The sequence below is a fragment of the Saccopteryx leptura genome, chromosome 5, assembly GCF_036850995.1.
Source record: "Saccopteryx leptura isolate mSacLep1 chromosome 5, mSacLep1_pri_phased_curated, whole genome shotgun sequence".
Classification (NCBI taxonomy): Eukaryota; Metazoa; Chordata; class Mammalia; order Chiroptera; family Emballonuridae; genus Saccopteryx; species Saccopteryx leptura.
Genome location: NC_089507.1, coordinates 128,875,960 through 128,895,515, shown reverse-complemented (window position 1 = coordinate 128,895,515; position 19,556 = coordinate 128,875,960). Strand labels below are relative to the sequence as shown.

At 36.7% G+C, this 19,556-nt stretch overlaps 1 protein-coding gene across 1 annotated transcript in view; it reads left to right on the top strand.

Moving 5' to 3' along the window:
* The window catches only part of MALRD1 (MAM and LDL receptor class A domain containing 1), an 837,423-nt gene that overhangs the window by 787,935 nt on the left and 29,932 nt on the right, over positions 1 to 19,556 (top strand). Inside the window, 2 exon segments of the mRNA XM_066386561.1 lie at positions 7,410 to 7,489; positions 7,584 to 7,680. Of these exon segments, the coding sequence (XP_066242658.1) occupies positions 7,410 to 7,489; positions 7,584 to 7,680 (177 nt within the window).

The following is a 19,556-nucleotide window of genomic DNA, read 5'->3' as shown; positions in this document are numbered from 1 at the left end:
ACTGAACAAAGAGTGCAGAATTTTTTCTTAGTTTGATGTAAAATCATTAGAAGATTTCTTGTTCTGTGTTGAGCAAGTAAAAGACCTTCTTACTTTACTAACGGTCAAAGTGGGCCATAGGCACCCAAGTGGGCTCGCCTTGTGAGTACTGTGGTTATGGAAATTCCTTCCAAAGCCCTGCATTTCACTGCTCCTTCTTTCACATTTCCAGCCTTACCATTGGGTGATTACATGCACATTTTCATGTGTATTTTTGTGTGTAAAAATAAATAAAACATTAGTAAAGTCTGAACCTATGTTTTCAAGGAACATTCTTTCATGTAGCACATGTTGGCAGAAGAAAAATTTCAAAACACTATTTCTTGCTGGTACCATACTCCACAGAAAGTGTGATGCCTTTACCTTCTTCATATTAGAACAGGACCAGTTTCTACTGAACTGCAGCCCCTTTTCAGTTGTCCAACTTGTGAATTATTTAATTTCCTTGCTATTTCTTCATTTTTTATTTCATGCAAAAAAAAGAAGAAACACAAAAAAGAAATTCTTTATCCAAGAAAGTACATATCTCTTCATAACAGCTCCAAGAGTCAGAAGAAGAAAACTTAAAACATCAACTTTAGGAATTTTCTTTTTTTCCTCCTTTTTTTAGTTATATATCAGTTATACTACTACACCAACCTGTTTGAATAAAAGGAAAATGAAAGAACACTTCCTTCTGCTTTATTTCTACTCTGAAGTAAGATTAGAGACAGTTGTTTCTTTGATGCTGTAATTTGAAATAATAAATAATATATGAATGTGCTTTCTTCCTACATTTGCAATTCTGAGCAATTTAACTACCAGTTCAAGTGGAAATTGCTATAGAAGACACAGGAACATGTGATTTGCATTTTCAAATTATCATCTCCTGCAAACAGAATCTGATAATGTAGGCACAAACGCTTGACGAGGAGGTGGTGCAGAGGAGAACATTGACCCAGGACGCTGAAGACCTAGATACAAAACCAGGAGGTCGCTATCTTGAGCCGGGCTCATCCAGCTTGAGTGCAGGCTCACCAGCTTGAGTGCAGGGTTGCCAGCTTGGGTTCAATATCATGAACTTGACCCCATGGTCATTGGCTTGAGCCCAAAGGTCGCTGGCTTGAAGCCCGATGTCACTGGCTTGAGCTCAAGGTTGCTGACTTGAACAAAGGATCACTAGCTCAGCTGAAGTCCCCCAGTCAAAGCACATATGAGAAGCAATCAATGAACAACTAAAGTGACACGTCTCTTCTCCCTCCCTGTCTTTCTAACTCTCTCACTAAAATAATTATGCAGCTACTACTTTTGTGAGAAAGTTGAATATAGTATTTCATGGATATTCATATGATATGATAATAAGAACACAGCTAAGCAGGTCTAAGAACTTGAATTCACCACTGAAAAAGCCATTGTTCTCTGAGTTTCAATTTGCTCTCTGTAGATTGGGAATAATAACACACACTCAACTGGATATTCTATCCTAGTGAGTCTCAAAGTGTGGCCCAGACTGGTAGAATGAGCGTCCTCTGAGAAATTATTAAAAGTGAAATTCTGAGGTTGCCCCAGACATACTGAATGGGAAACTCCAGGGATGGGGCCAGCAACTGTGATTACAAACTTTCTAGGTGATTCTGATCCATACGAAACTTATAAATGACAGTTATATTGATTAAGTGAGATGCTAAAAGTAAAAATAAAAGTGCTTTGATAACTGTAATGAATCTTCCATGTGTTAACTACAATTATTGTGATGATAGTGAATATTTTCAGTAAACCTCTATGAGCAGGATTGTGCTCATTGGAGCATTTGAGGGCACACACAAGAATCAACTAATGACTGCACAACTAAGTGGGCCAACAAATCAATGTTTCTCTTTCTCTCCCCAATTCTCTCTCTCTTTCTCTAATCAATAAAAAGAAATTCTAAAATATAGAAATTGTTTCTTACCTATATATAAAAAAAACTAAAATCTTTTCTCTTTCTGGTGCTTTAAATACCATATTTCAAAATAGGATTAAGATTCCCTTTAGTTTCATAATTGTCAGAAAAAAATGCATTCAAACATGTTCTCCCCATTATTCTGAGTCAGTGAAAAACATTGAATTAGGTCACTTAATTTACATTTATAATCTCTTCTAAATTTGAATGTGTAAATATCAACATTTTAATGAAATAACCACGCCTCTGCATTAGCATTCAATTTGTCCTTTTATTATATTAGCCCTATTTGAATAGTTGAAGTAATTTTAAAAAAGAGTAAATCTCTGCCAGCTCCCACCAAATTAATCCATGAATTCATGCTTAGAAAATGTGTGGTTCTTCCTGTTTCCTGGCAATGAGACACAGGAACTGGAGTCAACATACAAATGACAATAAGGATGGGAGGAGCTTTTGTTCCGGGTGTTAGTGAATGATAAGTGGGTGTTACCAAGCACACAGAGAAATAAGTTATTTCATAACCCCTCAGTTATAATGTACTAATAGCAGAAGACCTGTTACAATTGAGGACAGAGTGGGCTCTGGCTGATAAGATCTAATTATATTTTATTTCTGCCTTTCTCCTGTTTGTGTTAAGAAAACAGACTCTTAAGCATGGATAAAATAAGACATTTATCTTTCTCTCTCAGGTGAGCTCTCCCACATATTTTTAAATTTGATAAAATATGTTGGAGCTAATTAGTCAAGGAGGAAATTAGTCTAAGCACATTAATTACTGGTATTCAGTGTGGAATTTCGGTACTTTGTGGCTCGGACATTATTTAGTGGGTTCTCCTGCTTTCTTGTTTTCTGTTAATTAATTTACCCAATAAGGAAGGCTTGGTAAGGGGTCCCTTGATTGTCCCACACCCTTACTGTTGGCACAGGCTCAGCACATAGCCCTGAAAACATGTGTGAGCTGATGTTTTTACTCTAATTTGGGACAGCACTACCTCTTCCCCTTGGAGTACAGACTTCCGATGGGTAGAAACCTCAGGGCTTTGGGGGGGAATACATTGCAGGCACTGAGCACATTCAACAACAGCTTTCTCTTCCCCACCTGTATAACTGGATCAAGAACCTCGAGGCATATCAATAGATAATTTTTAAGTAGCATAATTAATATACCATAAAAGCCAAAGCTGTGGCAATGGCTTTCTGCCACTTTATAAGTCTTAACCAATGCTCAGGTAAGGATTGAAGACCGGGCAGGTACCCCATGCCAGTTCCCTGGAGGGACAGTCTGTTAAAGCACAGGTCAGCAGGGAACAGCCATGACCATGATTTCTACCAGAAAGCAAAAGATTGAGTATTGAACAGCCTGGCACAGATAACATTTCACAGTCTGCAAAGAACTTTCATATGCATTGTTCAGTTCTTATACACATCTTGTTAAGTGAGTTGTAACTGTTGCTGCTTACAGTAGAAAACTGAATTCATCTGATTCTCTCATAGTTAGAAGGTTGCAATGTTTAGCCTCAAACTCAGGTAATCTGAGTCTTCTTTTAGCACTACATCCACCTCCTCTATACTAGAGGTGTTCCCAGGGTAAAGCTTAATGAGATAGATAAATAGACATTTTCAGACCATTAAGATCAGAAATTTCTCCAGTGATCTCTCCCCACAGACAAAAATGTTAGTTTTCTACCATTATAAACAACCGTATTCCTATTTTGGGAAGAAATAGAAAGCAAAACCATTTAGTGCACAGAGCATTGGTTGATGACACAGAGAGATAAAAGCTTATTCAGAATCCCTGGGTGACTTACTGCTCAAATTCTCTGTGCCTTTATTTCTTCAACTAAGATATGGTAAAATAATTCCTATTCTGCAACATTACTGTATTACAAATAATATACTAAAGCATTCAGAATATTGTTGAGCATATAGCAGGTATTCAATTGTAATTCCTATTGGACAGTATATATTGTAGTCTTCTGAAGCATAGAATGTAATTGTATAATGATAATGGCTTCTATAAACAAAAATAATATACAGGAATTTAATAATCATAAGATGTTACTATAAAATACCTAATAAAGAGAAAAGCAAATCTACTGCTATAATGCTAAATTATAAATCTAAACTAAAATACATTCAAATGCATGCTGTTCTAAAATGACTTCTTTTCTCCATCCTTACAAACTGCAATATTGGAGTAAATACAGCTGAAAAAATATAGTGAAATAATATTTGGGAAGTCTAGAGGTTAATTTAGGATTCCAATAACAACTTGTATTTGAACATATTTCTCCAGATCTCATCAATTATAATGATCTCTATATTCTTGGATGGTCAATTTTTTGGAGGCATTGTTATATAATACTTATCTCTAAGCACTTCATTATTTGGAATAAATATTATTTAACATATCACCTGTTCCATAAGTGTATAGTTGAGATTGCACATTTTTCACTTTCTGGATCTGGAATTATAACTATTCATTTATTTATTTTTTAAATTTAATTAATTATATTTACATAGATTCTAGTGTCACCCCAAATGCATCTCCCCTTCCCCTTATTCCCCTCAACATCTCCCTTGCCCCCCTCTGAACAGCGCCCTCCACACTTCCCTTCAGGTTTATCCCCTCCTATCATTCCCTTTCCCTCGGTCCTCTTTTCCTCTGTCCCCTTTGACCCCTCCTTTGTCTCAATGGAAATATAATTATTCTTGAAGCAATTCTTTCAACCTTTCCTTTAGCACTTTTTCTAACCTTATATTTCATATATTTTATTTTCTACTTTGTATCTGTATTTTTATAGTTTTTTTATTCTTTAAGTTTATACCTTTATAAATTCTCAAAGATATCTTGTTCATCCTTTATATATCTACTAGCATTATCTTGTACCTAACAGACATTCAACAAATATAAATAAGGAATCATTGATTTAATGAAGAGAACTGAGGGATCAAAATGAAGAGTAGAAAATCTCAAGTTGTGTATGCTTGTTCTCATAATAGAAGAGACAGCTCAAACGGCTCAAATGATGAAAGAATTTATTGACTCGTGTAACTAAAGAGTCTAAATGCAGACCAGTCTCAGAACAAGAATTGACAGAGAAGTTTTCAGTGCCATTAAGTTGTTCCTCTATTTCTCAATGATTTTATAGGCTTATCTTCCTATTAGTTTGTTTTATCTTCAGGTGATGTTTGTATCTAAATGGTAGTGATAGGGTTGCCTGATCTTACAATGCTCCATGCTTCTTGTTCACATCAGAGTTGGAGAGGGTATGCTTCTATACAAACATCTATCAAAAAGTATCCCATGGTAACAGAATTCTTATTTGAGGGGTGGAAAAGCAGATAGTTGCTTCTCCTGTATGCCCTGACCCGGAATCAAACCCAGTACTCAAACCCAGGACTTCCACACACCAGGCCGATGCTCTACCTCTAAGCCAACCAGCCAAGGCCATTCTCCCTGTTTCAATGGAGTCTGGGGATCTGACTGCCACAATTACTTTGAACACTAACTTATCTACAGAAGAGGTTTAATATGACGAAGAAAGATAAAATGTATGTTAAAAATTCTTACTTGCTTCTTTTGGCAACACAACCCAGATAATGTTTCTCCTTAGTGAAGAGGGATGAGAAGAAAGAAAAGGCAACAATAAAACTTTAAACTAAAATAATGTATTATATGATCTGTTAATTTATGAAGATTGAGTGTCTATATGGGTTGTTTGTATAAGGAAATCCAAGATGCATTGTTGAAAGTAACAGCCAGTTTATTACAGAGAGAAGTAGATGCTTCTAATATGATAAACACACCAACTTACATATATGTGCACACATGCGTGTGTGTGTGTTCTATGAGGGAAAAGGAGTGGAAAGAGGCATACTTGACTGTTTATATTAGTTACATTAGGAGGATAAAATTGCATATGGAGATAAAGGGTTGTGTTTTAACATATATTTGTGCATAATTGTGCATATTACTTTAAGCCTTTATTATTTTTCACCTAAATGGAAAGCGAGTGATGGTTTGGGAATCAGGTTGATGTGGAGATTACAATTTTTACCTCAAAGAATAATTTGTTATTGACTAAAATTTTTTGAATTATAGCTATTACTGTATAATTTTAAATTTTAATAATTTCTATTTCTATTTAAAATTAATTGATATCTATTAAAACTCACAGATGAAAACATGTATAGAAAATGTTTGGCTTTTTTTTTTTTTTTTATGTGAGTGGAAGGGAGATAGAGAGACAGACTCCTGCATGTGCCCCAACAGGATCAACCTGGCAACCCCACCTGGGGAAGATGCTCAAATCAATTGAGCTATTTTTCACACCTGAGGTTGACGCTCAGACCAACTAAGCTATCCTCAGTGCCCTGGACCAACACTCAAACCAGTTGAGCCACTGGCTGTGAGAGAAGAAAGAGAGAAGGGGGAAAAGGAAGAAGAAAAGAAACATAGGTCAGTTTTCATGTGTGCCCTGATCGGAGATTGAGCCCAGGACATCCACATGCTGGACTGACTCTCCGTCCACTGAGCCAACCAGCCAGGGCCCACATTCATACTTCTTAAATTCAAAATTTCCTTAGCCAAAAGTGACTAAAAACCTGCATGTTATGAAACTTACTTTAGCACTTAAAGTATATTCTTTTTTATTACTTTTTTATGTTAGTTGATAAAATTCTATCACTTTGATTTATTTTTTAAAATAATCGTTCCTTTGTAAATAAATAAATAAAAATTCAGCAATAAGTATATTAGCTAGCAAAGGACAATTGTAAAGTGGGACTTGCCCCCAGGGGATCTTTTCTCCTCTAGCATATCGCTGGTCTTACTGTTTAGACCCCTGACCTTTCAGATCGCTGGTCATGTAGTTTGGACCCTCCCCTGACCTCTCCTCCCCTGGCGTGTCACTAGTCATGCAATAAATGTCTCCTATCTCCAAGCCACTCCAGTTTGTGCACATGTGAAAGACTGAAATGTAGAGTCTTACTGTCAGTTGAGGACTGATAGGACTACATCTTAAGTAAAGCAAAGATGATAAAATTCTAGTATCCCTAATACATCTCATGAGATTATTAACCTGATACTAAATCTATGAACTTGAAGGATTATCTGTTTTTAATGAAAAGTAAATATGCTCTATGACTTACATTTATGATAAACTATAATTTGAATCTTCTCTGCTAGTCTCTGAAAAAATTTAAATCCATTTACTATTGAAAAATGTGCTTTAGCATTGAGACAAATGATGAGTAAGGTAGTGAAAATAATACAATTTAATTTTGTTTTGACTTTGGTTTAACATTTGTGGTTTCTTATCAACATGACTCATCTTCCTGGTTATCTCATTGTTTATTGACATCTACCATTTTACCCCATGACAATACTGCTAAAATATGTTTCTACTACTTGTTTTTCTTCTATCATATTTTGTCTCACTTTCAGATGCAGCCAAGGATGGGAAGGACACCGATGCCACATCAACGTGACCCACGCTACTGCAGGTCTTACGTACTCTCAGAACAGTAGGTGACATTGTCACTGAGCAAATCACTTGGTTTTTGAGTGTCTAATATTTCTGATTACATAAGTATCTTTTTCATTGCTACGAAATTCTAGATGTCTGGACTCTGCTGGGCATTGGATTAGCTCTCCTGATGACTCACATTACAGTTGCAGTCTTGTGTTTTCTTGCGAAAAGAAAAGTGCCAGTAGGGTAAGTGATGCCTTTGATTGCTAAATAAAATATATAGTGGCAGACAATTTCATCAAACGTTTAATTTGCTGTGTTTTTCTTTCACCATTTTACATTCAGGTAGATTTAGTGTTTTCATACTTTATGGATTTTTTTTTTCTGTTCAGAAAGCAGAAACTACTTAACAATAATCACTTTTTTTTTAATAAAAAGCCTTAAATTGACTTTTCAGATTATGTTAGAAGCATTTTTGGTGACAACATAAAAGAGAACATGGCAATGTTCACAGATTAAAAAACAGAAAGGGATAGGCCTCCACTGTCTGGTAGTGCCCAGGGAAGGCAGCAGAACTGCAAAGGAAGTCCTTTCCTGGCTGCCCAGCTGGCGGAACTCTGGGTGCCAGCTTTCCAGGCCAAGGCCCCTGTTTCCTGAACAATGCACAGGACAGAGGCCAGGAGCTGCTACACCAGGAGGACTTCTGCAGGCTGGGCACAGGCGTAACTCAGAAGACCTCACAATCTACAGTGCTGGTCAGGATGCCGGAAGCTTCCTACCTTACACTCATCGTTCATCACCTGTATGGGATACAAGTCACCCGAGTAATGAAAGTGACTGACTTTTCCATGAATGAGCAAGGCAAATGCTCAGAATAAGATTTAATAAAACTGTAAGAAATTGAAGAAACACTTCACGTCTTACATGCTGAGTTAGTCATCAGATTCAGATGAGCTGCAACATAAGATAACTTTATTATCCTTGCTCTCAGTTGCTATATTCCAGCACTTGGTGATTCTCCAGATCTCCTCCCCACAATCTTATTCATGAGCAGACACCAAACTTGATGTTATCAATTGAAACAAAATTATTCTAGAACGATGGTGTTCATTAGAAAAAAAAATAGGACATTTTAATCCATTATCATCAAGAAGATCTTGCTGATCTATTAATTCTGTAGCCATTTCTTATGTGCCTAAAATAGGCCAGACAATGTGGATATAAACATGAATGAGAAGCAATCTGGACTTAAAGAAGTTTGTAATCTAGTGGGGAAAACAGACACAAAGCTACTAAGTGAAATACCGGTTCCATGCGGGAATGTGCACGTGTGTTAGTGTTCTCCAAGGAAACAGAAACAATGGCTAGTGAGCTAGATGGATAAATAGATTATTTTTTCTGTCCACATCTATATACTGTACAACTATGTAACTATATATATAAACTATAGATAATTATATATCTATATATTACTACATTATTTATTATACAAATATTATAGTAATATATTAAAATATATACCATATTTTATTAATGTAACATATTAAGATATCTTAAGAGTAACTTGTATCTATATGTAAATAATAAAATATATTAACATTATATTATCATTTAATATATCATAATAATACTGATCATATAAATTATACTTAGGATATTAAATAAACATTATTTTAATTATATTAATTACAAGTAATATAATTATAATAATATTATGATTAATATAGTATCTTGAGCTAGAGAAAGATTTATTGTGAGGAATTGGACCATTCAGTTGGGGCTGGCAAGCTTAGAACTTGTTGAACAGGCTGGCAAATTGCAAATTTTTGTAAAGGTTTACAGTGAAGGCTTCAGTCCAAACTCCGCCAGGCTTGCTATCATGCTGGAAACATAGGGCTTTTTAGTCACAAACTTGAGGCAGAATTCCCTTTTACTTTGGACACCTCAGTCTTTGTTATTAAAACCTTTAAATGACTGAATGAGACCCACCCACATTATAGAAGGTATCTGCTTTTCTTAAAGTTGGCTGATTGTAAATGTTAATCATACCTAAAAATACCTTTGCAGCAGCATCTAGACTAGTGTTTGAGCAAAGAACTGGACTCCATAGCCTACCCAACTTCTTAACACATAAATTAATATGACAGTATGTGAACAAGTTGTCATATAAACACAACCAGTGAGAGTACTCTGGAAGAAAAATTTCACATGTTTTCCAGACTTACGTTAGACAACGTCTGCCATTGGGGCTTTGAAGAGGCCTCTCGGCAAGTGTTGGAGGTTCTCTGCCCAAGCCTGACAGGCCAGCTCTCTTCTGTCTCATTTGTCACTCTTTTTCAATATTCCCTTCCTCATCACACCTCACCTTCTTTCTTTTCCAAACTCTATTTGTTTTCTCTTTCCCTATTTTTTTTATTTCAGTATTGATTTTTAGAAAAAGAGGAAGTGAGAGAAAGAGACAGAGAGAGAAAAAGAACATTAACCTGTTGGACTTGTTGTTCCACTTATGCATGCTGTCACTGGATGATTCTTGTATTTTACCTGACAGTGTCAAACCTGTGACATTGGCATGTTGGGATGATGCTCTGACCAACTGAGCTACTCAACTGGGGCTCCCTATTTCTTTTTTTTTTTTTTTTTTTTCTAATTTCTTTTTCTTTTTTTTTTTTTTTTACTTTAAATTTTTTTTATTTATTCATTTTAGAAAGAGAGAGAGACAGAGAGAGAGAGAAAGGAGAGACAGAGAGAGAGAAGGGGGGAGGAGCTGGAAGCATCAACTCCCATATGTGCCTTGACCAGGCAAGCCCAGGGTTTCGAACCGGTGACCTCAGCATTTCCAGGTCAACGCTTTATCCACTGCGCCACCACAGGTCAGGCGGCTCCCTATTTCTTTGTTCATCTCCTCTTAACCGTTCCTCTACCTCTGACTTAAAAAAAATTTAGTCTCTTTCCTTCTTCTCATCTGTTATTGATGGTCTTTAAGGTTTCTTCTATATGACTCCCTTCCCATTCTACTATTTTCCAGTTAAGATGTCATTTATTTCCAAGGTTTCACATTTCATCTATACATTGATGGCTTCAAATCATCTCTCTTTTGTACTGAAATTCTGTTCCATGTTCAAGATCCATATTATGCTTCCAATTATTTGCTAAACTACATAGAAAATTTTTAGATGCATTGAGTTTAACATATGAAATATTAGTGCCCATCATTTGTAGGTCCCAGAACATACCTTTGAAATCCCCAAAATAAAGAATACCTTTATTATTTGAGATGAAGAGCTTAGATATAGCTGCTTTTATCATCCTACCTGACCATACCAGAACTCTTATCTTACAATAACAAGCTCTGTCGCACAATATATACAAGAACTTGAGCAGAATTGGCTACATTTTACAAATAAGAGATACTCAGTACCACACATTTTAAAGAATTGCCATAGATGACCAGAAATTGGAGTGAGACACAATTTACTGAAGCTTCTAATGGAAGCAGAACCACCATCAACCAATCTTTTATTTCTTCAGGCTACATAAGGAGAGGACTGGAAAGAAAAGGAAAGGGATCCTTGAAGTCATTGTTTTTGGAGAAGTGTAGTGTTTGTAGTGGGTTTTACCTCTTCCCAATGAAGAAAGGAGGAAGATATTAGCTCCAATACTACCCAAAGTAACATGATCAAAGGGCCCCCAGAGAATCAATAGTTAAAGGCTGGTAATGCCGAGAAGAAAAGGTAAAAATTCTGCAAAATCAGACTCCTGTGCTACATCAGAGTGCAGTGTAGAGAAAAGTTCCTAAGAGTATTTGACACTTGTACCCTTTGCAAACAGACATAAAGACAATTTTCAGTTCTCTGTTCTGAAAGTGGGTGGCCCTGGGAGCATCCTATGCCTGCTGGTCTTGAAGGACTGTGGTATAATATTCCTGGAAACAATCAGAGAGTTGGGAAGGGGTATTATACTCAATCCCAATTATACACAACCCTTAAATGTATGGAAGATAACCTGGAGTTTCCTCCTTCAGTCCATTTGAAGAAACACAGAGAACAGAGATGAACTGATGTTGTGAGGTTGGTCAGGCAGCTGTCAACTTAAGTGAGGTGATGCCCCTCCTGAAAAGGGCATTAAGGAAAGAACTGAGGTAAAAGTTGGCACAGCTTCCTTTCCTTTAAAAGGTATTCAATAATAGAAGGGGCCCAGATGAAGCTGATTCACACACACACACACACACACACACACACACACACACACACACACACACATATAATCCATATGCTATCACCATGGAAGGCACAACAAAAGAAAAGTGAGAACCACCCATTGTGCAATGGATGGTACCTTCTAACCAGTGAAAGGTAACTAGTTACTAAGAATATTCCAGCCTAGCATTCCCCCCTAATCTCTGTGTCCCCACAATAGAGCTAAGCCTTAAAAATGGCAGGGCAAGGGAGGGAGATTACTTGGAAGCCAGATAATTACCTTCACACTCGTCCTGACTGCAGCAGCAACCATGATCAGATCTCAAGTTTGAAATGGGGAAATGGCAGGCAACAAAGAGAGGTTAAAATCCAGTATTACTTGGCAGCTTTAAACTGGATTGGACTATGTTTTAAACATTAAAAACTAACTTATAATCATTAAAAGAGACAATAATGTTATGCAATTTGTCCAAGATATATGTGAACTAGATCAAGAAGGAAGGATGATGGATAAAATATAGTAGAAATAATTGATTGAAAATGTGTATAAATACCTCAACCAATCATTACCCAAAACTTAAGTCTCATGAGAAAGCAATCAATGAACAACTAAGGTGCCGCAATGAAGAATTGATGCTTCTCATCTCTCTCCTTTTCTGTCTGTCTGTCTCTCTCTCTCTCACTAATATAGATCTGCTCACAAAAATTAGGGGATATTTTATAGCTTCATATTTATTTTTAAATATTCCCTAATTTTTGTGAGTAGATATGTGTGTATGTATATATATGTGTGTGTGTGTGTGTGTGTATATATGTGTGGGTGTATGTGTATGTATGTATGTATATATATATATCACATACACACATATATATATATATATAAATATGTGTGTGTATTTTAAGAGAATGCAAGTGACAATGGTCAAAAACTACTGCAACAAGTTTAATTTTTTACTGTTCCCACCCTTGTTCACACAACCCTTGGAAAAAGCCTCACTATTCCCCCAAAGCAATGTCTTTCTGCACCATCAGCCTGGCGGAATTATTCAACCTCATATATTTTTGATGCCAGGTAAAAAAACTTCTGGCACCCATTCAGAATGTCAGAATATCAAGAAGACAGTTACAGAACTATTGTGTAGTATTATTACTTAGCTATTTCCATATTAACTAATCCTCAGTATTTTATCCCCAGTAGCTGACATTGTATGTATTTTATAATAGGTATCCAGTGTATGACTATTGAAGATTATCTACTCTTTATTGAATATTATCATTACTTCTGAGCATCATCAAAATCATTGTTTATATCTACTAATTCCATTTAAATAAAACTGTTACACATTAAATTTAAAAAAAAATCTGCATGAAATCATTTAAGCCATAATGCAAGCTAGAATATTTGGCCAAGAGACGGACAAGTGAAACAACGAGTCACCTCAAAAATAATGCCAAAAGTTTGACATACACAGGAATTAATGTCAATTGGAAATTCTTCACCATCTCTAAATAAACCTTAACATGAAGAATTTTCATTTGATTTTCTAAAAAGAATCTATAACATAAGAGGCCCTTCAGTGACCTGTAAGAAACATTTTTTATCAGTTTTCTTTTAAACATAGGATGCAGCACTAATGGTTAGACAAAGCCATGCATAGCAATGAGCCTCTTAATATTGTTTTTAGAGATGTAGTTTCTTGGGCTTAATTGTCCATTCTTTGATCTTCTGTTAGCTACTTACCACCTGATGTATTATTGAGGACACTTTGATTACAGGTAAGGAATGTAACTCAAACTGGCTTAATCAAAGAAAGAATTCAGTATAAAAATGCTCATGTCTTCCAGAGTTCAAGGGTAAAAATGGAAATAGTCTACCCACAGACTGGCTTGGACCCAGTGGAATTCTCTACCTGCCTCTTGCTGCTTCTTTTTGATTCTCAGCTTGGTGATTTTTCCTGAAGACATATATCTTCTACTCACTGTTTATATAATAAAATGGTGTCACCAAGGATGGATGCTAGATACTTATTAGATCTCAAAATTTGGAAATTCTGAATAAGTATTTATCTTTTTGTTCCCATTCAGTATTCTAAAAGAAAACGTTCTGATTAGCCCACTTGTGTCAAGATCCCATTTCTGGCCCAATCCATCCTAGGTGAGATATGGGGGGAGGTCAATAGTACCCCATATCAAAGCACTGTATTGGTGGGGATGGGCCAAGAAAAAGGGTTCTTGTGGAAAGTCTCTGAAGGTATCTACTACCTGTCCCCATGGTCCAGACTCCACCAGATTTTTTTTCTGCCATGGTACTTTAGAGGAAGTAAAAATATGACAACCTTCTAGAGTTGTTAATGGTAGTAGAAAGAGATCTGATCATCAACAGCAATACCGAGAAATCAAGACGAAAGGATAGAAATAAATAGTGGACTATTCTTTCCTTACTAGCAACTACATAATACCTACTGCTTCCTAGTTTTGACTATATCATCTTTTTTTTTTTTTTTTTTGTATTTTTCTGAAGCTGGAAACGGGGCGAGACAGTCAGACAGACTCCTGCATGCGCCCGACCGGGATCCACCCGGCATGCCCACCAGGGGCGATGCTCTGCCCACCAGGGGGCAATGCTCTGCCCCTCTGGGGCGCGTCACTCTGCCGTGACCAGAGCCACTCTAGCACCTGGGGCAGAGGCCAAGGAGCCATCCCCAGCGCCCGGGCCATCTTTGCTCCAATGGAGCCTTGGCTGCGGGAGGGGAAGAGAGAGACAGAGAGGAAGGAGGGGGCGGGGGTGGAGAAGGAAATGGGTGCTTCTTCTATGTGCCCTGGCCAGGAATCAAACCTGGGTCCCCCACATGCCAGGCCAATGCTCTATCGCTGAGCCAACCGGCCAGGGCTTATATCATCTTATTAAAATTAAATTTATTGAGCTCCAAGATGGCAGCGGAGTAGGCAGACGCACAGACGCCCAGCTCTCAACACCAAACTGGAATACAAATCAATTTAGGAAAAATCAGCATGAAAAACCAACACTGAACTGCAATAACAGCTCTCAAAAACCAAGGAGCAAAGAGGAAGCCACAATAATCCTGGTAAGGAGTGCCTGAATCTCCTCTGCTTACAGGAACGGAAGGGGGGGGGGAGGCTGAGAGCCCAGAGAGGATTTCACAGAGGAAAAAGAGCAGAAACTACTGCTCAGGGAGCAAGGTGGGTTGAAAAGAACAGCTTATCTCCCAAGTGGAAAGGACAGGGAGAGGGACAGACTGTGAGGGGCTAAGGTATGCAAGAAACGAAATAAAAAAGCTGACTCATTCGTGCTGGAGGCGGCCATAGCTGGGGGAGGGACTGAACCTTTCACAAAACAGAGCTGAAGTACTTCCGGATCAGAGATCTCCGGACATCTATCCAGCTCCAATCAGCGCAACAAGACACAGCTGAAAACAAGAAGTGGGGAGGAGGAGCAGTAATTCAGGTCTCCATGGAGATCTGAGATACACCTCCCCCTACTGAAGCTGAGAAAACACCCTGCCCCCAGTGAGATTAGTTGGTGGAAGAGACCTTCAGCATCTCAGGTTACACCCACAGCATTCCAGGTTACAGTTTCAAAGAAGCCCCCTGCTGAGATCAGTTAACAAGACTATCACCTGTTAAGAAAACAAACAAATCAAGACTTCAAAGCTGCCCAAATCCGAAAGTGGATTACAAATAATAGCTGATACCAACCCAAGAAGACCTAGAAATAACACAACTGAAAACTGGAGGCAGACAACACCAAGCCTAGACTCAACCAATAAAACACCATGATGAGAAGACAAAGGAGTGCAACCCAAATGAAACCACAAGAGACATCTTTGAAAGATGAGCTGAGTGATATGGAAATAATCAAACTTCCAGATGCGGAGTTCAAAATGATGATTGTAAGGATGCTTAGGGACCTTAGAACAACAATGGAGGGGCAGTTTGAAAACCTAAATAAAGAAATAGCAAGTATAAAAAAAAACCAGTCAGAGATGACAAATACAATATCAGAAATAAAGACCACAATGGAAGGAATTAAAAACAGGATAGATAGAGCAGAGGATCGAATCAGCGAGTTAGAGGACAACTGGAATGAAGGCATGAAAGCAGAGAAGAAAAGAGAAAAAAGACTCAAAAAGTCAGAGGAAACTCTTAGAGAGCTCTGTGACAACATGAAGAGAAATAATATCCGCATCATAGGGGTTCCTGAAGAAGAAGAAAAGGAACAAGGAATAGAGATGTTGTTCAATCATATCATAGCTGAAAATTTCCCTAAATTAATGCAAGAGAAACTCTCACAAGTCCAAGAAGCACAAAGGACTCCATTAAAGAGAAACCCAAAGAAACCTACACCAAGACACATCATAATTAAAATACCAAAGCTAAGCGATAAAGAGAAAATATTAAAAGCTGCAAGAGAAAAAAAAGTTATCACCTACAAAGGAGCCCCCATAAGGATGACATCCGACTTCTCAACAGAAACACTTGAGGCCAGAAGGGAATGGCAAGAAATATTCAAAGTAATGCAGAACAAGAACCTACAACCAAGACTACTTTATCCAGCAAGGCTATTGTTTAAAATCGAAGGAGAAATAAAAAGCTTCCCAGACAAAAAACAACTCAAGGAATTCATTACAACCAAACCAATGCTGCAGGAAATGTTAAGGGGCCTGTTGTAAACAGATCAAAGTGGGAAAAGAATATAGCAAAAAAAGGAATACACCTTTAAAGAAGAAAATGGCAATAAACAACTACATATCAATAATAACCTTAAATGTAAATGGATTAAATGATCCAATCAAAAGACATAAGGTAGCTGCATGGATAAGAAAACAGGATCCATACATATGTTGTCTACAAGAGACACACCTTAGAACAAAAGACACACATAGATTGAAGGTAAAAGGATGGAAAAAAACGTTTCATGCAAACAGAAATGAAAAAAAAGCTGGGGTAGCAATACTTATATCAGACAAATTGGACTTTAAAACAAAGGATATAGTAAGAGATAAAGAAGGCCACTACATAATGATAAAGGGAGTAATCCAACAGGAAGATATAACTATTATAAATATCTATGCACCTAATATAGGAGCACCCAAATATATAAAACAGACTTTGATGGATTTAACGGGCGAGATCAACAGCAATAGTATAATAGTAGGGGATTTCAATAACCCACTAACATCACTAGATAGGTCCTCAAGAAAGAAAATTAACAAAGAAACAGCAGACTTATTGGAAACACTAGATCAACTCGATTTAATAGATATCTTCAGAACCTTTCACCCTAAAGCAGCAGAATATACATTCTTTTCAAGTGCTCATGGTACATCTCTAGGATAGACCACATGTTAGGGCACAAAAGTACTCTCAACAAATTTAAGAAGACTGAAATCATATCAAGCACTTTCTCCGATCACAACGGCATGAAACTAGAAATGAATCAGAGCAGAAAAGCTCAAAAATTCTCAAACACATGGAAACTAAATAGCAGGGTGTTAAATAATGAATGGATTAAGAATGAGATCAAAGAAGAAATAAAAAAATTCCTAGAAATAAATGACAATGAGCATACAACAACTCAAAATTTATGGGACACAGCAAAAGCAATGCTGAGAGGGAAGTTCACAGCACTACAGGCACACTTTCAGAAGCTAGAAAAAGCTCAAATAAACAACTTCACTCTGCATCTAAAAGAATTAGAAAAAGAAAAGCAAGTAAAGCCCAAATGTAGTAGAAGGAAGGAAATAATAAAGATCAGAGCAGAAATAAATGACATAGAGGCTAAAGAAACAATACAGAGGATCAATGAAACTAGGAGCTGGTTCTTTGAAAAGGTAAACAAGATTGATGAACCTTTAAGTAGACTCACCAAGAAAAAGAGAGAGAGGACTCAAATAAATAAAATTAGAAATGAGAGAGGAGAAATAACAACTGACACAACAGAAATATAAAATATTGTAAGAAAATACTATGAAGAACTGTATGCCAAAAAACTAGACAACCTAGATGAAATGGACAAATTTCCTGAAACATACAATCTTCCAAAAATCAATCTGGAAGAATCAGAAAACCTAAACAGACCAATTACAACAAATTAGATCAAAACAGTTATCAAAAAACTCCCAACAAAGAAAAGTCCGGGGCTCGATGGCTTCACAACAAAATTCTACCAAATATTCAAAGAAGAACTAACTCCTATCCTTCTCAAGCTATTTCAAAAAATTCTAGAGGAAGGAAGACTTCCAAGCTCCTTTTATGAGGCTAGCATAATTCTGATTCCAAAACTAGGCAAAGACAACACAAAGAAAGAAAATTATAGGCCAATATCTCTGATGAATATAGATGCTAAAATCCTCAACAAAATATTAGCAAACCGGATTCAACAATATATGGAAAAAATCATACACCATGATCAAGTGGGATTTATTCTGGGGAGGCAAGGCTGGTACAATATTCGTAAATCAATCAATATGATTCATCACATAAACAAAAAGAAGGAGAAAAACCATATGATAATTTCAATAGATGCAGAAAAAGCATTTGATAAAATCCAGCACCCATTCATGATCAAAACTCTCAGCAAAGTGGGAATACAGGGAACATACCTCAACATGATAAAAGCCATCTATGAGAAACCCAAAGCCAACATCATACTCAATGGGAAAAAATTAAAAGCTCATCATCTACCCTTAAGATCAGGAACAAGGCAGGGGTGCACCCTTTCACCACTCTTATTTAACATAGTCCTGGAAGTCCTAGCCACAGCAATCAGACAAGAAGAAGAAATAAAAGGCATTCAAGTTGGAAAAGAAGAAGTAAAACTATCATTATTTGCAGATGATATGATATTGTATATAGAAAACCCTAAAGTCTCAGTCAAAAAACTACTGGACCTGATAAATGAATTCAGCAAAGTGGCAGGATATAAAATCAATACTCAGAAATCAGAAGCATTTTTATACACCAACAATGAACAGTTAGAAAGAGAAATTAAGGAAACAATCCCCTTCACAATTACAACCAAAAAAATAAAGTACCTAGGAGTAAACTTAACCAAGGAGACTAAAGACTTGTACTCGGAAAATTACAAAGCATTGATAAAAGAAATCAAGGAAGATACAAACAAGTGGAAGCATATACTGTGCTCATGGTTAGGAAGAATAAACATCATTAAAATGTCTATATTACACAAAGCAATCTATAAATTCAATGCAATACCAATTAAAATACCAATGACATACTTCAAAGATATAGAACACATATTCCAAAAATTTATATGGAACCAAAAGAGAACACGAATAGCCTCAGCAATCTTAAAAAAGAAGAATAAAGTGGGAGGTATCACACTTCCTGATATCAAGTTATACTACAAGGCCGTTGTACTCAAAACAGCCTGGTACTGGCATAAGAACAGGCATATAGATCAATGGAACAGAACAGAGAACCCAGAAATAAACCCACAGTTCTATGGACAACTGATATTTGACAAAGGAGGTAAGGAAATACAATGGAGTAAAGACAGCCTCTTTAACAAATGGTGTTGGGAAAATTGGACAGCTACCTGCAAAAAAATGAAACTAGATCACCAGCTTACACCACTCACAAAAATAAACTCAAAATTGATAAAAGACTTAAATGTAGGCCGTGAAACCATAAGCATCTTAGAAGAAAACATAGGCAGTAAGCTCTCGGACATCTCTCGGAGCAATATATTTGCTGATTTATCTCCACGGGGAAGTGAAATAAAAGACAGGATAAACAAATGGGACTATATCAAACTAAAAAGCTTTTGCACAGCTAAAGACAACAAGAACAGAATAAAAAGACAAACTAAACAATGGGAGAACATATTTGACAATACGTCTGATAAGGGGTTAATAACCAAAATTTATAAAGAACTTGTAAAAC